At 41.8% G+C, this 24,430-nt stretch overlaps 1 protein-coding gene and 1 long non-coding RNA gene across 2 annotated transcripts; one reads left to right on the top strand and one right to left on the bottom strand.

Annotated features, from left to right (window-relative positions):
* Positions 1-2,312: 2,312 nt before the first annotated feature.
* On the bottom strand, positions 2,313-9,947 carry SLC30A1 (solute carrier family 30 member 1). Its single transcript, XM_019738094.3, has 2 exons — positions 8,747-9,947; positions 2,313-7,172 (listed from the first exon to the last, which is right to left on the bottom strand). Exons 1-2 carry the CDS (start codon positions 9,366-9,368, stop codon positions 6,274-6,276), a joined length of 1,521 nt encoding a protein of 506 aa, XP_019593653.3. The 5' UTR covers positions 9,369-9,947; the 3' UTR covers positions 2,313-6,273.
* Positions 9,948-10,142: 195 nt separating this feature from the next.
* Positions 10,143-23,510, top strand: LOC148756629 (uncharacterized). The gene is made up of 3 exons (XR_016022755.1): positions 10,143-11,251; positions 11,359-11,447; positions 20,200-23,510. It is a non-coding gene; the product is annotated as an uncharacterized LOC148756629 (long non-coding RNA).
* Positions 23,511-24,430: the final 920 nt, after the last annotated feature.

Genomic DNA, 24,430 nt, shown 5'->3' with positions numbered 1-24,430 from the left:
AAGCCACAGTTTTTGTGCTCTAGAAGAAGCAGTAAATACCTCAAACAACACTGTACGGTAGCTTAGGTGAAAACACTACTAGTTTGTAAAGATTGGCACGCGTCCACAAGAGTGAATTAAAACCAAGAGCCCCTAAATTCTAAAATCGATTGTTATTCCTCTCCCCCACGGAATTAAAAATAAAAATGACACTAAACCATAACATAAGAAACTCTAACTTTGGTAAGAAAGTTCTGATCTGTCGTCTGGTGGCTACTCTGAGTTTTTAAAATAAATGTCAAATGCTTTAACATTTCTTTTCCTCACTTCTTTTGCCTGTCTATTGCTGCTCACTGAGTGAAAACGAAAAAGAACTCTTCATTTTAAGTTTACTTCTAAAGGTTGTTGACAGCTCAGTGATGGGAAAGCAAGCCACTCGCTGCATCCTAGCTCTCTTACTGAACTCCAGTTCTGGTTCCATCACTTACTAACTGGATGACTTTGGGTAAGATGCTTAATATGTTTGTCTGTAAAATGGGAATTTCATATGCCTAATGGTTTGTAAGGACTAGATGAAAATGTATGTGCCTGGAATGTAATAAATGCTCAGTACATTTTAGCTATTCATAATATTATTACTGTGTCTTCCACTCCAGCCATTCTTCAATATCCATTCAAACACCTTGAATGACTAATGTCTGTGCTAGAGCCTGAGGAAGTAAGCTGACAGCCTTGACTTCAGTGTTTACAACTTGAAAGGGAAACGAGTTTGTAAATAAACAGTGTTGTAAGTTACTTGATTTAAAAGAATAAAGGCTAGATAGGTGTTCCTCCATTTACGATGAGGTTACATCCTGAGAAACCCATTGTCCGTTGAAAATATTCTAAATTGAAAGTGCATTTAATACTGCACTGTAGAGCATCGGTTGTTTACCCTCACGATCGTGTGGCTGAGTGGGAGCTGGGCTCACTGCTGCTGCCCAGCATACACCAGAGTATTGCATTGCATATCCCTAGCCCAGGAAAAGATCAAAATCCGAAGTACGGTTTCTAGTGAATGAGCATCACTTTTGCATCATGGCCAAGTCAAAAAATCGTTAAGTCGAGGAGGCTACAGCTGTGGTGGGTGGGTATGTGTGTGGAAAAAATGGTCAATTCTGAAGGCTTGGAAAAGTCTGAGATTTCCTTAAAACCAAATGTTGCCACTGACTTTCTTAGAGTATTTTTTAATCTAATCGAAAGGAGTAGCTCTCATTCGGATGTGCAATGCATAGCACATGAGACTGTTTTAGGGAATGTTGGCAAATACTTCTTAAAAGACCATATTGCCTGAGAATTCTTTTCTGAACCCTTACTAGTAAGAACACAGCCAGATAAGAAACAAAGTTGGCCAACAGCAATAAGATACCACGGATTGTTATCTGTGCATGTCTGATTTCAGAAATGTTCAAGTATGAAAACAATGCGTGTGGAATCAATAGAAATGTGGTATATGTAGAGTGAGTGTGTTATTTGGGAACTGCTCATGCTCTTAGCATTGAATGCCTAGTAAACTGATTTGTCCTGTCTCACTTTGTCTACTTCCATTCCAAATCTAGCCTGTACAACGCCTTTTCCACTCAAATACTATTGATGGCTTCCTCCATTCCTATAAAACCAAATTCAAACCAGCTGACATGGCACTTTTAACAAAACCTCCTACATCTGGACCCTCAACCCTCTATACTATTCCATGTCCCTGTGCCTCACACCCACTTCCCCTCCTTTCAATTTTAACCTACTTGAATCCTTTCCAAAGATTTCTATCCCTTTGGAATATCTATTTATCAATTCTACTAATTGTCTACTGACATTACCAATTGATTTTTCAACTGTTTCTCTCCCAGTCACAAGTACAAGTTCTTTACAGAAATTCTTTATGAGACTACATTTATGATAGTCCTGAACTCATATAAACAAAGTAATGTACTAATATACTCTCGGGTTAATAGTTCTGGATTATATAATTACAAAATACTTAATAATCCTTATTAGTAACTATGCTTACAAATAAATAGCAAGTCTCAAAGAAGTAGGTTAACCTATAGCTACATAATTTATTGAGTATTTCATGTTGGTGAGCTTTTACACTATTATTACCCTTTCAATTTCTCTTGCAATTTTTGCCCACATTTGTTTTCCTCTACCTCACTGTCCTGTAACCAGGACATTCTGCACACAAGTAACACTTATGTTAAGCTGCAATTTCCCTTTCAATACTTGAAGTCCAACTCTCTTTTATATAACCCAGACTAGCATAGAAGGGGAGGCCATATGCACAAAATGATGCAGTAGATATTTAAAAATTAGTTTATTTTTCTACTTAACTTTTAATAAATGAGAAGAAACACAGTAGTCTGTCTCATAAAGAACATTTATAATACATAACAATCCATAAAGCCTCATGGTGAGGTAGGAACAGCTTTGGAAAACAATGCACAGTCATAAAACATACCAAATGTTAGGTAAAATTTGCAGCACTAAAGACATTTTATGTGCATCTGCATTTAATGAAATGATAGTTGCATTTAACTGTGCCACATCTGGCCCAAAGGACAGGCTATGGGAGACACAAAACAACACAACATGGAAATTTCATAAAGAATCACAGAATACACTGATATACTTCATTGTGCTGTTTCAAGGCAGAACCATAACATGGCAATTTGTGTGTTTTTATATATAAACCACATATTAATTGTATGTTACATTCCCTTCAGCATCTTTTTGCCAAAGACACTGGACCATAACATTTTTGGTTTAAAAGTTTAAATTTGAATGACATACAAAAAGCTCTTGTGCCAGTGAAAATGACTGCTAAATATTCCAGAGCTTGTTAGTAAAACAAAATAGCATTGCCTGCCACTTAGTATAGGTAGAGCTACATCAAAATAGTGCCATTACAATTTCCATTTCAGATGGTCAAACACTGTATTTGACAGTTTCAATTTAAAAAACAAGCAAAAAAACCCCTCCACCTTCCCAAGAGTTTTAACACTGTTTTATGACTTAACTGAAACTCTATTAAAATAAATATTTCTATATTGTAGAATTATTCTCCATATTTATGTATGAGAACATCTTAAGACAGCAGGTAGATGACATTTATATCATTCAAATATCTGCTTATAAACAGTAAAAATCTTCAACTCAATACCAGTTAGCCTACTAAATACTTCACATTAGATTCCATGGGTCTTTTCCCTCAAAACTTCCAAAAGTTCAAATTTAACTGAGGTTACTAAAGAAGACACAAACGGGTCAACATAATCTTCTACCTATTGTGATTTTCCAAAGGTGCTCTTGATGGAAGATTTTCCTATTCAAATTACATACCTTAGTTCGTCAAACATTGTTTTCTAAGATAGTAAAATACATACAGCAAAGTTTTTGTGAGTTTTTTTGACCTGTTTTGTAAGTTCTAGTCCACACTTTTACAATGCAGATGCCTTTAAAAAAAAAAATTTAACCAATCACATAAGCTAAAAGGTGACAATGGAGGATTAAATCTCTCTCATCACTAAGGCTGCATTTGGCTTGGAAAAATTTCTGGGTTGGTTTTAATTCAGACACATGCAGCATCTTCTTCTCACTAAACGGAGATAACAGACAAATTGCTAAACGTATATTCTAAATACACTGATCTTGCTCAAATATAAAAGAGCCAGCAGGAGAGATGCACCTCCTAAAACTGATGCAGTGTTATAAAACAGCATATTTAAATATTGGGTTTAAGTCTCCTAATAATTCAGGGTATTTCCCTCATTTTCTTTCAGGAAGGAATAAGCTATTTTAGAAAAGACACTTAAGTCCCACAATATTTAAATACAAAAGCATTTTTAAAAAAGATAATGCTAATATAGCTAAAAATGGGTTAGAAAGTGCATTGTAAAGAAATAAATAATTCTCTGCTAAAACTCAAAAGGTGAGTCAGTGCCCACTGATTTTGCTATTATGACAAAGTCCTTTGAAAAAAGAGACTCCTATTGTATCACTTTGTTACATATAAGCTACTTAAAATTATGAAAAGTGAACTAACTGAAATCTAAAGGCTGTTACCTTCAAAGCACTTCTGGGGGGGAAAAAAAAAAAGCCCTTGCCCCATGCTTATACACCAGTTAAAAAATCCTCATTCAGTTGATTTCTTATACATTATACAACCTTTAAGAAATAGACCCAACAGAGTATTGGTAAAGAAAACCCCACTGAATATAGTATTTTATCAGTTTTCCTATTGTATCATTACTGAAATGTTTCTATAACAAACTGTATTGAGATCTTAGTATTTTGTAGTTTAAAGTATTAAATCAGGAATGTACACGATACAGTACAATTTGAAGCTTTCTCTCTTATTCACCCATATGAGATTTCCCAATTTCATTTTTAAAAAAACATTTCTGCAAAATCCAAAGTAACTATCAGTTTAGGAATTGAATTACACAATATCAGATAAGAGTATTAAAAGATCAAGATGTATTGCAAATTGGCAGGTTATGGTTTTGGCCCATTATAGTAAATGTGAACTTACAAACTATGTTCCTAAAATTACCTCATTCTCATTGGAAAAATCAGCTGCTCTTAAGTAGGCCCATTGCCAGCAATAGGCTTATACTAGAAAAGAAACACACCACCTACCAGATCATCCCTTTAAAAAGTTAACTGTCAAAGGCCAGCGCTTTCATCTTAAGACCCATTAAACAATGAATTATTTCAAACCCCAAAAGGTAGCCATCCCAAAAGTAGTCAGCTATAAAAGTCACTGAAGTAGTCAGGATACCTTATGTCTAAAAAAATAGAGCTATACATGATAACTGATATTAATATTCATCCTTTTGAGGACAAAAATCTATAGTTTCTTCACAAAGCATAACCTCTATCAAGAAAAATATAACTTAAATACCCTTAAATAACATTTGTGCATGGATTTGAAATCCATAGCAACAATAAAATAGCCAAGAACAATTTCCTGTGAAGCTATTGTGGCCTCTTAAAAAATAAGCCACTGTTGGAAGATCTGAGCAATGTCAAGACAGGATGACTTACAGAATCTGAATTACTAACTTTCCCTTAACTAATATTGCTTTGTAAGAATCTAATATCCAAACTGCATTAACCTTCAGATTTCTTTCTTCTCCCACATCAGTGGCTCTTGGCAAAACACAAGCATTGCTGGTTGTTGGAAAAGCTGCATTTGAATCCATTCAGAATTGGTCACTAGGAAATTACATTCACTCTGAAGTTTTTTAAAATACCCAAAATTTAAGAGATTCCATTATTTATAAGCTTGCATTTAACATGTAATTATTAGATTGAGTTCACTGTCCTTAAAAATATTTCCTGTATATATTTGGTGAGTAAACTTTCAGCTCAGTGTTTCTGATGCCAATCTTTCAAAGAAAGTAATGCTGGTGAACATGTCTGTATTTTAGACTAACTTTGGTAAGAGAAAATTTCTCAGAATAATTTTAAAATGTAGTCTGAATATTAACTTACAATAATCTAAATATTTAATTTGGTAAACTTTCTTCTGTGCTCTTACTCCCCATATGCCCTATTAGGTGTAAACTATAGTTCAATTTGTTAATTATTTCACTGTTTATTAGAATACTCCTCAGCAATATAGAATACAGGATAGTAACTGATCATTAGTATTAATAGAGCCTATGTGAAGAAAAAAAGGAACTTTTCCCAATATCTAGGAGTCACTCTTAAAATATGCTGCCATTATGCCATGTAATGATCTCAAAAGGCAAGTATATATTTCCTAAAATGTCAAAGGAAATAAAGTTGTGAATTTTAAAGTTCTAGCAGTTAATTCTGATTTAAAAAAAAAAATTAAAAAAAAAAAAATATATATATATATATAAATAACACTGGGGGAAAAGAAAAGCAGAGAAATTCCAGTAACAATTTTAATTTATTTATCCCCCTAATTAATTTTTCACCATGGAAAAACTGGAAATCAAATGTCATTATGTTGTATAAGGTTTATACTTACTTTAAACAAAAATGTAACATAGTGTTAAAACTGGCTTCCCAAAATTGTACAGCGTAGCTGTACTCTGCACTAAGAATTACAAACTCGTAATATAGAACTCTGTTAAGCAGTCCCATTATGTTCTTACAAAAATAGAATTAAACTGTGTGACCAGACAAGGACTTCAATTACACTACTTGGCAAACTTAGAATTTCAATGGAGTCTTTTTCCTCTTGCAGTTTAAAGCGAAAGTCAAATATCACACCTTTTTCAAGACTCACAAAGATGATTCAGGTTGTTTGTTTGGCGTGTTTTTAAACTCGAGCACAACAGCAGGGACGTTTTCCGCTTTAGTCCGCCTGGGCTTCTCTAGATTCTCACTAAGTTCTAAACAAGAAATGCTAACTGTCGGGGCCTTTTCTGCATCCTTTCCAGAAAGGGCTTGTGGCCGTGTCCCACAGCATTGCTTCAAAGCACACTGAGTTCTGCAGGCAAGTTCGCACGGAACTACACTTGATTTAGAGCCTACACTAGCAAATTCAGGCTGAATGGTGGTAGCGTGAATTCCGTGATCATGAAAAACGTCTTTAATGATTTTAGCCACCTCCATGTATGATGTTGGGTCTTCACATTTTATGTGAGCAGTGGCAATGATTCTGCTTCCAGCAAGTTGCCAAACATGTAATTCATGAACTTCCTTAACTCCTTCAACATTTCGAAGTTCTTTTACCAAATGTCTGATATCAATTTGTTTAGGAACAGTTTGTAGAAGAATAAGAGCAGATTCCTTAAGTAATGGATAAGTTGTGTAAAGAAGTATACAAACCATTACAATACAAAGAGTGGGATCTAAATATAGTACCCAGCAAGGACCAGCTTCATAAACTGTTGCATGAGTACTATTCATCATTTCTACAAGTGCTCTGCAGGGGTCAGGGGTACATGGGTTCACACAGAACTCCCCTTCAGGACAACCTCTCCAAGAAAAGTAAAAGACCACGGCATTTACTACTACAATCACTGAACCCAAAGCATCGCCAAAGACATGCAGAAAAACTCCACGCATGTTAAGTTGTCCAGCCTTATCATCATCTTCTAATTCCATTTGGTCAGTTTCTCTGATAAGATTCCCATTTAATTGTACATCCGTTACATCATTTCTGGACTTCTCTGGATCTGCAAAGAAATACAAATTCTGAATCAAATACACGTAAAGTGTTTATATAAACATCCTTGTCTCATTCCATTTAAATAAGGAGGTGAAAAATTTTTCATAAACCATAATTTTAAAATGTGCTCAGGGCAATTTAATACAAATTGACATACTGGGAACAAGCCAGGACAAAATGGCCAGGGCTAAATAAAGTCATTAAGATGATATTGTTTCTCCATTCTCCTAACTACCCTCCAATCTCCCTCACTCTAAAAAAAAAAGCTCATCTTTGCTGTGGGGTGGGGGTCCTGGGAACATTTTGTTATACTTTTTGGCCAAAAAGAAAAAATACTACTGAATGCTATCCCCCCAAATTAAATGCAACTATGGAGATGTCTATTACAAAGGCCTGATTTGACACAAAGCTCTAGTCAGTCTTTGTCATTTAGGTGTCAAATTTAACTTTTAAACTTTTATTAGTCTGTTGGTGGAGGGGGGTTTAGAAACTGACAAGAGCCTTCAAGACAAGTTGGAAATAAATGATCACCATCTACCTTACTACTCTTAAACCAAATGTATTAATATATACATCAGAGCAGCTTAATTTTCTTGGAATAACACCCTGCAGAATAGGAATGAGAAGAAATTCACTCATCTATTAAACCTTTTTCAATATACAGCTTGAATTTCATTACCATAATATCCTGAATCTCGAAAAAAAGGAAAACTGTGTAGTATCATACAAGTAGGTAAATAAATATAAATGGGAAAAAAAATGGAAAGAGATACACCAAACTGCTAAGGTGATGGAGTTTGGCTAGTACGGTATTGGTTGATTCCTTTTTGTCTCCTTTCTTCCAACGTTTATTTCCAAATTTCTTTCAAGAGCACTTAATAATTAGAATGAACAGCACTCATTAAAAATATAAGATGAATAAATTACCATCACTCTTATTTTAACATGCCTAGACAAGTCTTAATTGTAGGATTTTCAGGATTAGGTTTAGATTTTAGACAATTAACTGAAACATACATTGCCGTTCATAAAAGAAACCTTTAACCCGGGTTTTGAGTTCAGGAAAGTAATGCCTACAGGTAGCTCTGCATACAATATTGAGAAACTTGTTTAAAGGGCATAAGAACTACTTGCGTTTCAAACAGCCAACAGCAAAAGACGAATTGGGGATTCTCTCCATTTCCCAATAGGGCCAAGAAATTGAATTAGGAAGCATTTTTGATCCTGTAAAAACTCAACAGTCTCTTGGAAAGGTAGCCCGTAAAGACGGCCAAGTGCGGCTGCGGACTGCAGCGGGCTGACCGTCACCTTCCGACCCTACTCCGCTCTCAGAGGCACAGTCCCCACCTACACCCCCAGATGCGCTCCCTACCCCCTGGAACGCAACACTCGGGCTGAAAGGGGTCCTATTTGCACGCCTTCCCCGGCGGGAGGGGGCGGGACCTGGAGGGAGCGGGAAGGCGGCGGCACAACGCAAGCTCACTTGGGCACCAGGGGGCGTGCAGGCCATCCCGCCGGGGCCCGGCTAGGGTCTGGGCTCCCCAAACCAAACCACCTGCGGCGGCGAGTTTCTCTCTTTACCTGTCCCGTCCCTTTTCAGCCCGTTGGAGTTGCTACTATTGGTCACCAGCGTATTGGTCTCCTCCTGGTCAGGTCTCTGCTCGCCTGGGCTCACGCTGCTGTCGCTGTCCCCGGAGCGGCTGCTCTTGCTGCGGACCCCCTTAGGGAAACCGTGGCTGTGGCCGTGACCCCCGTGCGAGTGGCCGTGGCCGGAGTCGTTGCCGAAGCCACTGTGATGGTGGAAGAGGCAGAGCCCCAGCACGTTGACCACCAGCCCAGCCACGCCGACCCCAAGGACCACCAGCGGCTGCTGCATCTCATGCGGTTCGATGAAGCGCTCGATGGCCTCCAGCAGGATAGCGAAACAGAGGCCGGTCAGGAAGATGGCGTTCACCAGAGCCCCCATCACTTCGGCCCGGATCCAGCCGAACGTATTCTTCTGGGTGGCGTGGGTCCGCCGGGCGAAGCGCTCGGCCACCAGCGCCACCACCAGCGCCAACACGTCCGACAGCATGTGGAAGGAATCGGAGAGCATCGCCAGCGACGAGGTCACCCGACTCACCACCACCTCCAGCACCATGAACATGAAGGTCAGCATCAGCATGCATAGCAGCCGGCCCCGGTTCCGACCCCAGCACCCCATGGCTGCGGCTCAAGGGCCCGCCGAACGCGGCCCGGACACTGGGGAGACGGTGGCGGCGAGGCGCCGAGGGTCTGTCTGAGACCCCGCGACGGAGGAGGGAGGGTGGCGCGGGGCTCTCAGTGGGCCGCTCGGAACACTGCTGAGGGGCCTTTGGGACACCAGTGAGGGGCCTCCGGGGCCGTTCGGGGCGAGCCCCGGGTCAAGCCGCCGAGCCCCCGCGCCTGTGGGCGTCCCCGGCGAGCCAGCGGCAAGCACCTCCTCAGGCGTCCGTCCTCTGAGCCGGCGCGGAGGCCCGGCTCAGCCCCAGCAGCCCCCACACCCGCAGCCCCGCGACAGAGGCGGCGGCGGCGGGGAGCTGGGATTCCCGGAGCCCAAGCACCAAGAGCCAGAGCAGGAGCAGGCGGGCGGCGGGGAGCTGCGCGCTGCGAAGGCTCCAAGCATCTGCGGTCTCTCCGCGCAGGTCTCCCCTCCACTGGTCACCTCCGCTGTGGCTCGGGCCGAGGAACCGAAGCCAGGGGAGCTAAAAAGGCGGCGACCACGGCAGCTGCACTCGGCCCGGTCTCCGGCGCCTTCTTCGCCCCCCCGCTTTTGCAGACGGTTTACAAAAAAACTTTGCTTTGCACTCGGAACCCCCGTTTTCACACGGACCCAGGCGTGACAAGGCCTCGACGCCCCGCCCAACAGGCCCGGCATGCGTCCCGATTGGCCAGGACCTCCTCACGACAGCTGCCGCGCCCCGCCCATCCACGCTCGCTATTGGATAGAGGCTCGGCGGGGTGGGAGAGGGTGGTGTCGCGGCTTCAACAGATGGGGGCGGGGCCGTTTCCTCCTGGAGTCGGGCGTGGGCCGGGGGGCCGCGGCCGGGTGCAGCGACGGGCGTCGTGGGGGAGGGGAGGGGGCGCGGGCCGCGTGCAGCAGTAGGGGGAGGGGCAGGTGTGGCGAGGTCCCTGCTCTGGAGCTGCGGGTCTTCGCAGCCCACCGCACACCTGCGGGGCCGGGCAGCAAACAGACTTTGATCCCGGGAGCCGAGTCCACGTGGGGCGGGCCGCACGGCCGCTGGGTGACAGACAGCCTCCAGGGAGGGGGAGCCCCTGTGTGCGGGGCCCCGGTGTGCGCCCTCCTGTCAGAAGAACCTAGATTAGGCGACAGACTCTTAAACTAGTGCTGCAAGTAACTTGTGACTCTGCCCAACGCCGAGCTGAGGAGTTACTAGTACTTCAAGGCGGTCCCGCGAGTGGCGTGGACGGAATCTTTGTAAATGTTTAAGTAAAGCAAATCACCCCTATCACCACCATCCCCAGAAGACCTTGTGTAAAGTCAGATATTTCTGTCATTGATTATCTAAGGACAATTTAGGATACAGACTTCAAGTGTGAGAAACCTGGATTCTGGTCCTTTCCCACTAGCCAACTATATGGATTTGGGCAAGTCAACTAATCTCTCTAGACTAAGATTCCTTCTGACTCTAAAATTCTAAGGCTCTATGATTTCACAAACATAGATTATAAACAGCAGAACCCTCTGTTGGTTGCTATGGGGGAGGGGAAGGGCAGTAAGAATACAGAAGAATGTGCTTCTGTCCAGGTGGAGGTAAAATACAAACATTTTTAAATTACGATGAAATACTTTTAATAAATTGTGCCAACACTAGTTTAGATTGGATATACATGCGCCATGCTCTGAGTGGAGATCAATTAGTCTGGGAATGAAGGCTTCCTAATGCTAAAGCAGGGGTGGGGGTGGGGTGGGACAGTGGCTGGAATCAGGGTGGCCTGAGCTGGACCCCCAAAGTCCTCACCACAGCCTCTGAGCCGAAGGAAGGACCCCCGACTGTTTTGGATTGCTACAAGACAAATGCAGTGCTAACCAGTGCCCCAGGATCTGTATGTAAAGTTTGTTTGGAGCAATGTTATTCTGTACTGTTTTATATTTCTTTTTTTTTTTTTCCCCACTTTTGTGTGATGCGTTTCTTATCTTCCCACCCATCCAGGCTGGAGAGCTGGGTCCTCATGTATTTCTGTTCTGCCAGAATAGAAAAGAATGGAGGCAAGTTTCCAAGATGTTACAAAGGAGGAATCGGTATGATTTGATGATTAATTGGATAGTGGGAGGGTGAAAACTGAGGAGGACAATTTAACAAAGATAATTGCGATGTTTTTAACCTGACAAGGAAGATATTGCTTAAATAGGTGAGGAAATTCGGGAAAGGTGGGGGAGGAGGGGCGGCACGAGCTGATTTTAAGGGGAACTAGCCCTTACTGAACCCGTTTCAAGTGAAGTCTGGATGGTGGCAGTGCTAAGGAGTGGGGAGATAGATTTTGGGACTTCCATAATCTCTTCTCCTTTGGTATGGACAATTGACATTTATCTGATCATATATGTAAACACAGCTTCAAAACTGCTGACCAGCTCCTCCTAATACAGAAATTGGGGAGCCACTCAATTTCCTATTGAGTGGTCAAGATGTCCTATGGAAATGGCCAAGAGACAGAAGATCATTTTGCCTCCTATTGAGAGCTGCTGTGTCCTTTTATTTAAAAAAACAGATTCCTCCAAATGTGAGAATTTAATGCCCAAAGAGGAACCAAAAAGGAAATGTAGAAGGCAGGGATGCTCAACAAACAGGCTAGCAATCCCTTGAATAAATAACTAAGCAGACAGAATTGGGAGATGTTTGGGTCCATATAAAAACAGACTCTTGGGTTCCGTTCAGTTCAATTCAGTAGTCACTAATGAGAAACTATTTTGTGCAGGCATTTTTTTTTTTTCTCTCTTGTAAGCCATTTCCCAGACAATGTGCTTTATTTTCTCATAACCTGGTAGGGTTGGGGGTGAGGAGGAGGGAGTCGGAAGTACATTTTCCAGGTTGTAAAAACTTACAATCATACACTCCAGAAAGAGTAATATCATTTCCATAGTAGCAAAACATTTCAGTCAAAAAAGTTTTCTTTCCCCTAGCATTGTGTAGAAAAAATAATTTGGTGCCTTGATTCAAATTTGTCCTTTTTCAGCTGGTTGTCCTCGCATAGTATTAGCACAGCCAGGAGTGGGTTAAATGAAGGGAAACCATTCTATTATTCACCAGCTCCCCTGGAGGTTGTGGCCCCAGGTTGAGTAAAATGCCTTGGCTTTTTCTTCCTAGCGCTTGAGAAGTCTCCTGATAATTTGCTTAGTATCCAAACTGACTAAACTCAGCATACTTTAAAGATGAGAGAATAATGCTCGTTTTGGAAAAAGACTGCCAATTTGAGAGAAAGTCAAATGTTTAACACAAACTCTGCAATCTCAGAGCCCTCTAAGTAAAATCTCTCCCAGCTCTTAATGCCAAGCTCCTCCAACCTGGAGTTTCCCAGCTCAAGGAGCTAGCTTGCAGGTTATCAATGCAAACCGTAGGTTTAAAAGGATTCCTGTAAAAACTGCTGAACACAGAAACATCTCTGAATCTTGGTTATAAAAAATTATGACCATATGAAACTGTACCATTGAAAGACAGGAAGAAAACCATGTGAAAGCCACATTGCATTTGATTTTGGATGACAGGAAATCACTTCTAGTGTTCAATCTTAAAGCAAAAATGATGGGGAAATCAGATCTGTTTGTTTTGTTTTGGAATGCACTTGAATAATTCTTACAAATATAAACTAAAATCTCTAGCAGCAACAGGAGAGCCAAGGTTTGAATATTTAACTGCTCCCTGAGGGACCAGGCAGTCGAACAAGGAACAAACAAGTAACAATGCAGAAACATCACAGAGGTATCGGGGGAAGCATATGAAAGGGTCAGAGCAGGAAACCCTACGCAGAAGCTAAGGAGAACCAGGAGCAGTGCAGAGAGCGGAATGTGCACTGAGAAGCCCAGGACAATCCCTGTGCTTTTTGTATTTGTTGAAGCTAAAGAATGGCAGGTGAGAGTGAATAGCAAAGGGAAACTTTTTCTTGGAGACTGAAAACTGGATCTAAGTTCTCCAGTCATGCCTGGAAATTAAATCTAGAAATAAAGGCACTGACACCTATACGGAAAGGCTCACTAATAGTATTTGTGAATTTCTTAGATGCAGTGTTATGTAATATCAGAAATTGTTGAAGGCTCAGATAGTCAGTTTTATGGTTTAGATTGAATGCCTGTTCTTTCTTTAGTCTTTCTACTCTAGGAGATGGAGATTGTAATTAGAATACAATGTGAAGAAGTTAAAAAAAATTTAAAAGTATGTTCTTAGGACTGTCCATTGCATGTCTATAAAGACGATGCTGACCTGTAGAGCATTTTGAAAGCATCACACACCTCATGAGTTTTAGAAAGTTCAGGGACCTGGTCCTCAAAAGTTACTGTGTGACTTTGAACAAGTTATTAAACCTCTCTAGGCCTCACTTTTCACATCTTTTCAGGGAAGGGTGTAAGAGATGGTGTCTTAACTGGAGTTAAGTTATGAGTAAAGGAGATGCTGCTGCCTAGCTTGATACCCAGGTGGGCCTTTCAGGTTACCTGTACTTGGGGTCGCCCTGCATCCAGGGATGAGTTTTCAATTTGCAGATTCAGAAACTGCATTTTTATCATTTTACCTGGAGGAAACTGATTCACATGGACTCAAAATGGACTAATTTGCTGGCCAGACCACTTTCTCTGTCTGGAGGGGAGAACTCGTTGCACTGGGTAGGCAGGGCCTCTTGGAAGCAAGGCTGTGCGGGGAGGAGAGAACTAGACCGAGGAGCGAGAGCTTCTGCGGCGGGGAGCATTTCCACTGCCTGTCTCTGTACATACACTCTGTCCTCCTGCCCCTGACTTACACTCCATTTTGCTGCCAGAGGGATCTTTTCCAAACCTAGATCTGGTTGTTGGCGAAATACACATCTTCTACCACCAGCACCACCAGCACAGCTGTGATCCGTCAGTGGCTTCCCAGCACTCTAAGGAGAAGAACCGAACTCCAGTGCACAGGACTGGGCACGGCTGGCCCTGGCTGCCCTCCCCAGCCTCAGCCCATCACTCCATCTAATAGGACTGGCCTCTCTGATCACCAAGCATCCTCAGGCTCCCGCCTGCCCAGAGGCCTGTTCACGGACTGTTCCTTCTGCCTGCGGCACTCTTCTGTCCCCTCTCCCTCATCTGAGTTCTTGTTCATTCTTCAGCTCTCTGCTCAGCTCACGGTCCACTTCCTCAGGGAAGTCTCCTCTAAACCCTCTGACCAGGTTAAACCACGTTAGTACAAGTTCTCTTGGCTCTTTGCCCTGATCTTCTGCGGCACAAAGCAATGATGCAATTTACATTTATCCATGTGAGTGTTTGATTAGATTGCAAGCTCCGTGTGGGCAAGGGCAGTGTGCGCTTCTGCGCACCATTGTGTCCCGAGACAGCCTGGCTCGGTAAATATTTGTTGGATGAATGGATGCTCATTGCCTTTCTCAAGCTTAGTAATTCATGCATGCATTCATCAGCTCCTTATTAAACCCCTGGGGTTCCCTATCTCACTGGAACATGAGACTCAGAGGACCCTTTTCTTTTGGACAGTGTAGAAAACACTAATTAACTCACCTTTTTCTTTACTTCAAGCAGGCTACCACCCTTTTGCTGTGATATTATCTCACGCAAGATGCAATTAATTGGATGAAACTGGGATCCACCTTTGAAATCTGCCAAGATGATAATCTAGGTTCTCACAGTTTTCAAAGTCCTTCCATGTCCTTATTTTAAGTACATGATGACCCTATGAAGTTTGCAGGGCAGATTCTGCAGATTATGGACGGAGACCTCAAGGAATGAAAACATTTGCGCAAGGTCCCATGGCTTGTGAGGCCCTAATCATACGAGCAACATGTTTATTTTTAACCTCATACCCAAATTTGGAGGAAACAAACCCAGTTTGAGACTCGAGACCTCACATGCGCTACTACTACAAATTCTATAATTTGTCTCAGGTCTAAAAGTTTTTGGTTCTATGACTGTCTTATTAATTTGTAATTACTATAAGGACAAAGGGGAGGTGGCCTACTTGTGAGTGACACCTCTTTAACAGGTCACTCCAATGTCTGATTCTCTAGTGGTGTGTTCCAAAATTGGGTCCTGTTCACACAACTCTGTAGAATGAATTCGTTAATTTTTCTGCCCACCTCTTTCATCCGTTTCTTACTTTCAACCTCTTTAACAACCTGGGATGTCTGCCAAAGGACTAACAGTGAAAATACTGACCCTTCACGTGGCGTTAAAAATGCAGCTTCTGATTCAATACGGTCTGCAGTGGAGACAGATTCTGCATTTCCGATAAGCTCCTGGGGGATGCCAATGATGGTGGCGCCCAAATCATACTTTGAGGAACAAGGTATTAGAGCTTATTTTCTAACCCTGGAAGGAGGATATTACATGGAGTTAAGAGAGTCCCATCAAAAAAAGTATCCTCAACCTTAAAAATGTTTTAATTTTACTTTTTATTTTATAGTCATCTGTCCTATTTGAATTTTATTTTGTAATGAATGACATCACTTCTATATTAAAAATGTTTAATGAAATCAAGTGTCTTGTCCTGTAGGAAAGCACTCCTTAAAATAAATCAAACACTAGGTGTGAATAAGCATTTCAGTGTTTTCTTGCTGTGTCAGAGTAAAATAATTACTTTACAGCTTTTGGAAACATTAGTTACTCTGACTAGCATTCAGGATCTCTGAAGTCTGAATAACAGGTTGGGCTGAGGACTCAACAGTATGACTGGGGGTCTCTTGCATTCATGCCTTTCATTATCCAACAGGAAATGCCTTTCCCATCAGGCATTACTGATCAAATCCTCACAAAAAGTCTAAAAGACTAAAAGTGAATAAGGGGTATTTAATATTCAGGGCGCATCAGGAGCAGCAATAGTTACCAAGAAGCGCAGGTGGGAGTTGAGAATAGAGATGCTTCCCTCTGTCTGTCTGCTGATTCTAGAAGAGAGCAAGGAGGTGTAGCTTCATTGTGGCTGTATCTACAGACCATTCCCATGAGTCCTTGTTAGTGACGTGATGCTTTACGTTGGCTTCTAGGCTTATTCCATCATAGGTCAGAGATGACCACCTCCTAACCTCAAGAGAGACATCATTCAGTGCCCAAAGTGCCATTGTCTTAAAAGTGACCACAATCGAAACTATTGGGATTGCATTTCCAGGTGCTGCTCAGTAGCCCTCAAATTTGAGAGCAATGCTTTAATGGAAAAACCAGTGTCTGCTAAATTGGGGCAAACGGAGATTGTCTTCTCTTTCGACTGCCTCCTGGTAGGGAGCTTAGGAAGATGGAAGGGCTAAGTCTAATGGAAAAGAGAGTCTAGCTGCACATGTTGGGATAAAAAGAAGGAAGCGTTATTAAGGCTTCCTCTCTGTTTCTGTGGCCAGACCTTCAGTCTAGGCCTACATATCTCTCAGAGCAGTTACGTGTGCACTTCAAATAGGTCTCCCATTCCCACTCTCCTCCAATCTATTTAACACAGTGCTTTCTGATCAATATTCTCAGACATCAGTACTCATATGACGTTCTTGCTCAAAATCTTCAGTGGCAGCCCATTACCCACAGAATAAGGCACAACATTTTATCTAGGTATTTAAGGCAGGCTGCATATGACCTTAATTTATTTCTCACTCATCCTCAACACAAACTCTCCACTCTAGCCATAATGGTTCCAAGTTATCTAATGGCTCCGTGCCTCCGTTTCCTCAATATGGACCAAAAAGAATAACTTACTTCATTGGGTTGTTGTGAATTAGATGAGTTAATACATATAAGATGCTTAGGACAATACCTGACACATGGAAAGGGCTTGTAATGGATTGAATGGTGTCCCCCTCCCCCCAAAAGAAGATATGCTCATGTCCTAATTCTTGGAAACTACAAATGCTACCTCATTTGAAAAAAAGGGTCCTCTGCAGATATAATTAAGAATCTTGAGATGAAAAGATCATCCTGGATTATCTAGGTGGTCCCTAAATCCAATGACAGTGTACTAATAAGAGACACACAAGGTGACTAGACAGACAAAAGAAAACACCATGTGACGACGGAGGCAGAGATGGCCAAGGAATGCCAACAGCCATCAGAAGCTAAAAGAGGCAAGGAAAGGAATTTCTCCTAGAGCCTCTGGAGGGAGCACAGACCTACCGACACCTAGAGTTCAGACTTCTGCTTCCAGAGCTGTGAGAATCAATGTCTGTGGCTTTAAGCTACTAAATTTGTGCTAATTTGTTATGGCAGCCACGGGGCTGCCCATTACAGGGCCCATTACATTTTAGCTATTATTATTATTATTAATTAATCCCCAAATGTGCCTTTTTATTTTCCTCTAAGCATCTTTTTTTCTTTCATTTCCTTTTAATCTCACTGTTCTCTTTAAGTGTACCTTGTACTTAGAAAACAGAATAAGTATTTATTGGAAGGAAAGAAAGAAGGAAGGAGAGATAGAAGGAAGGAAGAAAGGAAAGAAAGGAGGAAGGAAGGGAGGGAGGAAGAAAAGTCTGCCCCTACCACTTACTTGGTGCTCTATGCCCACAAAGCTTTTCCTGACTGTCCTATTCCATAAACTCTAGCACACACTCATTTGGTACTTTTCATCTGCTGCCTTGTCATGTACCTTTGTGTGTCTTTCTCCGCAAAGCTTCTTGAAGACAAGGATCCCTTCTTTCATCTTTCTGTATCCCCAGGGCTTAGCACATAGTAAGTAACTCAAGTCTGTAGCAATAATAATAATCCCGTTGTCAAAAGTTGTCCACTGATTTGTTACTTATTCTAGAGTTTCCCCAGGCCTTTCATGTATTGTGTCTTTGTCAATGCCAGCAGTTTTCTCCTTGTATCGACTGCCTTTCCCAGCTGCCACAGAACCTTCTAGTCCCAATATATTTTAAGGAGCAAAAGATGAAAGATGAATTTGAACAGGCGAATTCTTCTGCCGGGTAAACTTGTTTTGAAATAAGTACACTATAGGCCTGGACGTGAAAATCTTTTCCTTACACACATAGAGATTTGGTTTTCTTGGTGTTTCTCACAGTGGAATTCGTCTGATGTTTGTTCCCTTGTAAGCCTGTTTTCTGTGTGACTCACATAACTCCTCATGTTGGTTGGTGAACCCCCTAAACTCCAAGGAGCCGCTCAGCCTTAAGCTTTTCCCATCTGATGACAATTATTCTCATGGTTCAATGCAGATCACTCCTTTAGTTTTTCCACCACACAGTTCAAGAACTCAGAGATTGATAATTGCTAATGTGATATCAGATCGACTTAAAAAAAAAAAAAAAGGCCCCCTTATTTCTACATATTTTCAAACTTAGAAAATGTTTCAAGGAACCCCATACAGGCTTTACGTAGATCCACGATTGTTAACATTTTACCCCATTTGCTTTAGCATTTGCATTCTCTCTTTCTCTCTCTTCTGAACCATATAAAGGAAGGTAAGTGACATACACCAGGATCCTTCACCTCTAAATACTTTGTGCATTTCCTAAAAATAGGAACATTCTCAACACAACCATGGAACATTTACTAGCTTATACATTTACGTTAGTACTGTCCATATTCCCATTTTGTTAGTTGATCTACTAATGTCTTTTATAGCACTGTCCACACTCCCCGCTCTTGTACAACATCAAATCCAGGGTCAGGCTTGCATTTAGTTGTCCTTGAATCTGGAACATTTCCACAGCTTGTCTTTGAGTTTTATGATGTTGACTTTTTAAAAAAAAGAAAATAGTTCCCCTTATAAAAAAATTACAACATCCCCATATTGCATTTATCTGATGTTTTTGTTTATGCATTCTTGGCTGGAATACTGCAAAATTAACATTGTGTCCTTTTAAAGGTATCACAGCTGGAGGTACACAATATTCCTATGCCTGTTTTTGGTAATGTACATTTTTCTCACCCATCAAGGTGTTGCTCAAATTTTTCCACTGTATAAAGTTTTTTTTGTTGTTGGTTTTTTTTTGTTGTTGTTTTTTTTTACTCCCTTGAACTGATAAGCAGTCTCTGGGGAGATACTTTCAGACTGTGCAACTATCTTGGTCATTCACATTTCCTCCTTAGATTTAGCCTCCATTGTAGGTTCTTAAAGATGGAATCATCTTTACTCTGATAATTACCAGTTGATGATTTTCCAGTTCTAGCAGTTCCTCCACATTTACCAGTCAACCCTCAGTATTTTATTGATTGATTCATTGATTGATTTCTCTATTTCTCTATTTATTATCTATTTATTATCAGTAAAGGACCCAAACATATTATTTTTTCAATGGTTTTTCATTCATCACTGTACTTAAATTTTGGTGCTGAATTTGTCCCCGTTTTTACCACTGGGACCCCCTTCAAGCTGACTCCTGTGTCAGATATTTAACAGAGGTTCCTGAATTTTGATTGAAAGAAAAGATACAAGGTTTTCATATATTCTGTGCAGCCTAACATAACAGGAGAGTATGTCATGCAGTGGTAAAGAGTTTGGAATTGAGAGTGATCTGGGTCGATTCTGGCTTTCCTATTTACTGGCAATGTTTCTTGAGTAGATTACTTAACCATTTCTGTGCCTCAGTTACCTCATGATATGTGAAAATAGTAGAACCTACCTCATAGGCATGTTGTGATAATTAAGTGAGATCATGTATGTAAGCTGCTTGGTGGAGAAATTGATACATCAGTTCTTGATACATGTGGGCTAGTGCCATCGTTTTATTTCTCCATGTGACATGGTCTTATGCATGGTCTGAGTTGTCTCAATTGTTACTGCTGCTCCCTACCACTAGCAACTGCCACCCAAACATCACCCCAAATCCATATCTCTCTGTTCTTTTACAATATATGTCAGTTAACTGAATTGTTGAATATTGTATGTCTCCAGGGATCCACAGATAATCCTAGCCCTGCTTTCCTTCTGTCGAAGATGAGGAAGGAGTCTGAGACCCTGAGAAGCCAGATGGCTTGTTCCAGGTCACCCAGTAAGAGTGGAAGAGCTAGGAAGGGGGCCCAGTCTTCAACTACACACTGGGTATGACATATCCTTTCTCTACCATGATCAAGAGCCACATTCGTTTGGTTTCTTTTCCCAGTCAAGGGGGATTATTCAAAGCATCAGTGGGAACGCATCTCATTTGCTGCATGACTCATCCTCGTTCCAAGATTAACATGCTCCACTTTCATTCTTTGCCTCCCACTCAGTTTCACATCCAGCAGGAGCCCTGAGAGTCTCTGTGTCCTATCCACCCCCACCCCACCCCGCTCTCCTCCCTCCCCAGCTGCGCTTTTCTACCTCCTGACCCCAGACTCTCCCCTCATCCTCAGATTCCAATGGCCATTTTTGTTGGACTCTGCTTTAAGAAAGGCATGTCTTCCTGAAATACCCCTCTGATCTATGTTGAAAATAGAAGAAAGAAATATACTTTCCTTGCAGCAGATGTACAGGAACAAGTGTTTGTCCATATGCTTCCGACATTCCATTAATGTCCAAGCATTGTAGCAAAAGTTTGCATTTCTGAACATACACATTTTATTTCAACCTCCTCCAAAAGAAAATGATGGCTTCTTCTGATGCGCTGGGATGTTGCTGAACAAAATAGAACTGGGAATAAACGTGTCATTGGCTGCGGCTTGGAGGATCTTTTTTATTGTGCCAAGATTTTAGGTTTTGTGCTATTTTTTTGAAACACGCTCTGACCTGTATAATTTGAGCCTGCTTGCATCTAAATGCTAGTAAAATACTGAAATAGTTACAGATGGAATGATATGATGAGTGGGATTTGCTTCAAAATAATCCAGGATGTGGAGAAAAGTGTGTGTGGGGAGAGCAGTGGATAAATGAAGTAAGATTGGCCGTGAATTGATCAAGTTTGATGGAGAGTGATGCGTACATAGGGCTTCTGCACCTTTTTGTACGATTGAAATGATCTGTAACGAAAAGTTTGTAAACACTAGTTTAAATTTTCATAATTAACTTTCTACTTTTTTTTTCTCTTTGTTTCTTTTTGTTTGTTTTTCACTCTGCTTCTCCCAAATCTGCACTTTCTTGAAAGCGAGCTCAGGCTGTGCACCCTTTAATAAAAGCTTCCTGACTACTTCAATCTACGAAAGTACTGTCACCACTTAGCCCCTAAATGTGTATTTCCTTACATTAGCATGAGTTCGTCTTATAGCCTCATTAGCTTGGATACTTGATAAAGACAGAAACTAAACCTTCTGTTCTGGGGTAAACCCCACACTTCCTGGCCTAAAGCTGGGCTCAGTCAATGCTTCCTAACTGATGGACATGGTTGTTGGTAGATTGGTGAAACGTGTCCCGAACAGAGTCGATATAAAGAACAGGTTGGAGATTTGTCATATTTTTTTCTTTAAAGCTCTTCTGAAGAGAGTTGGCAATATCTCATTTTACCTATAGGCTTAAGAGAAATTCTTCCCCAACTGAAGCATTTCGCATTAGGTAGTGATTCAAGAACAATTGATGCAAATGCTCGTGGATAGTTTACCCCCAAAGGAGATTTAATGAAATAAAATCCTAAATATGGGAATAATCTTAGAACTCTGCATCTCCTCCCATTACACAGTCTAATTGAAGGAGGCAGTAAGGTGGGAAAATGTCAAAAAAGAAAATGTCAGTTGTTAGCTTTCAAACTTTTGCCGGAGGAGCCATGTAAGAACCCTCTCATTTCAGGCTTGTCCAAGCTGGTTTAATGAAGGGTGAGAGCCAAATTCAAAGGGAATCTCACTGAACTGCAGTTTGCTTATGCGTTTCCTCACACACACTGATCTTTCGAAACGCTTAGAACTGCTGCTTTTTTTCAGACCAGGGAGGAGCCACTACTGCAAAGTTGGAAAGAGTCCAAGAAAAATGTCTCCATCTTTCTTCTCCCATTGGGGAGCACAGGGGAATCAGGCCATCCGTAAGTCCTCCTGGAAAGGAGACACAGCAGCCTCCCTCTGGATCAGATTTTATTTCAATAATAGCCCTCAGAATCAGAAAAATGCCTTCCATCAGCCTAACCTTCACCCACAGGTTCCCATGGTCATGGCTACTGTTGCTCCATATTTCCTGGGCAGTCATAACTTGTTTTGTTGTGCGTTGCTTTATTGCACTTTGCAGATACTATATTTTTTTAATAAATTGAAGATTTGTAGCCATCCTGCATTGAGCAAGTCTGTCAGCACCATTTTTCCAGGAGGCTGAGAGGATGGTTAGCACTTTCTTAGCAATAAAGTATTTTTTAATTAAGGTATGCACATTTTTTTTGGACATAATGCTATTGCATACTTAATAGACTACATTACAGTGTAAACATCACTTTCATATGCACTGGGAAGCCAAAAATATTCAGGTGATTTGGTTTATTGCGATACTCCCTTCACCGCGGTGGTCTGGGATGGAACCTGCAGTATCTCTGAGCTCTGCCTGTATTTGTAGTCCGCTGATTTGTCTCAATCTCCTCCAGGGAAAACAGTCCCTGGAGATGATGGATCAGGGAAGTATAATTGTTTGGCATTCGGGCAGGGCAGGAAAGATCTCAAAACACAGAATAGTCTGCCTTTAACTCCTGAAGCTCCCCACACAGCATCTCTGAGTGGGTCTTTCAAGACTTCCCGGGGGTAGACTCTTCAATAGAACAAGTGAGGCCTCACAACAGAGAAACATTGAAAGACTAACAGCAAGACAGAATTTGGTTAGACTTACGGGAAGAACTGTTGGGAATTACGAACTTGAACCAAGAAGTTGGAGACATTATGAAGTCTGCCCCCAGACAATCATTAGTCTTGGACAGTTTCGTTGTTCACCAGCAGCCAAGCAAGTGAACCAAATGACCTCTTGAAATCCCTTCCAGCTATAGTGTCCTTTGAGTCTAGAAACCGAGCAAGTTTCCCTTTTGTTCCGGTTGTACTCTGAACTCCAGGTGAGTCACCTTGGCTGGGCTTTAATCACTCAGTCGGAACTGTAAAACACAGGTGGTTGTAATGGGTGACAAGTCCAGCATCCAGGCAGCTGCATGAGTCACAGTTGCCAGATTTCTGCTAAATTAGGTGGTACTTTTGAGATGGTTGACAATGGTGTGTAGCTCAGCTCCTTCAAATAGGCCCATTGTAGAGGTTGGGTGGAAGTTTTCCAGAGTATTTGAAGGATATTTCCCTCCAGAAAGATGCATTTTAGTATTCTTTTAGGTGTGCTGTGAATAAGGGGGCTTTCTTTTTCCAAAAGGGAGTTCTGAGGCAGCTTAAATTCCTTTACCCCAGCACCCTGAAGTGCTTTCTAACTATAGCATGAATTAAACGTAAGCACGATGCCGAGCAAGTACTACCTCTCAACAAATACTTCTTTCTTGACTGATGGTGTGGGCTGTGTCTCCTGCATCCAGTGAAAATGCCCACATTCAAACTTGGTGACTTTGGGAGAAGACTAGGAAAGGGCAGCTGCAGAGAGGCCCCCTGGGAAGCTATCGCGTAAACGGTGAGTTCTTCAACTAAGGCTTTGGGCTGACCATGACTTTGAGAGCCAGTTTTTGTAAACAAGTGACCACAACCACAAACCACAGCGTATTAAGGCTGTGTGCACAGGAAACGGGGAGACACATGTCATGCATTTCCCTAACTCATCAACTGCAGTGGACTACAAAGGGCAGTGGCCCTGTCTTTGAAAATGATGGACAGATATGTCTGACAGCTGTTACCCAAATGCTTGGTGATGCTATAAATCACTGAGCAGAGCTCCCAGGGACAGTCTGGAGCCACTCTCCATTCTTCAAGGTGGGCACTTGGGTGATTGAGGATCACTAGGCAGTTTGGTAAAACTACCTATTTCTTTACACGTCTACTTGTAAAAAGAACCCTGGGTCGGTGTCAGGAGACCTGGGTGCTAGTCGTGGCTCTTCGACAAATGGTCACTGTCACCTTACACAAATTGCTTTCTCCCTCTCTGGGTCTCAGTTCCTTTTCTGCTTATTTACAGATTAATCTGGTTATTCAGATGCTGCCCCCCACCCCCCAGACCCACTGATGCAGTGTCTCCAGAGGTGGGCACTGGACAAGTGAAATTTGCAAAAGCTCCCAAGGAGATTCCGATGTGCAGCCAAAAGAAGAATCACTCGATTAAGAGG

This window comes from Rhinolophus sinicus, chromosome 11, assembly GCF_057876585.1.
Source record: "Rhinolophus sinicus isolate RSI-liver-muscle chromosome 11, RSI-T2T, whole genome shotgun sequence".
Lineage (NCBI taxonomy): Eukaryota > Metazoa > Chordata > Mammalia > Chiroptera > Rhinolophidae > Rhinolophus > Rhinolophus sinicus.
The sequence above is the reverse complement of the archived record's forward strand: the minus strand, read 5'-3'. Positions and strand labels throughout refer to the sequence as shown.

Coding starts and splice junctions, on each gene's coding strand:
- SLC30A1 (XM_019738094.3), bottom strand. CDS start 9,368: ATGGGGTGCTGGGGTCGGAACCGGGGCCGGCTGCTATGCATGCTGATG. Junction 7,173..8,746: donor GCTGAAAAGGGACGGGACAG/GTAAAGAGAGAA, acceptor ATTTCTTTGCAG/ATCCAGAGAAGTCCAGAAAT.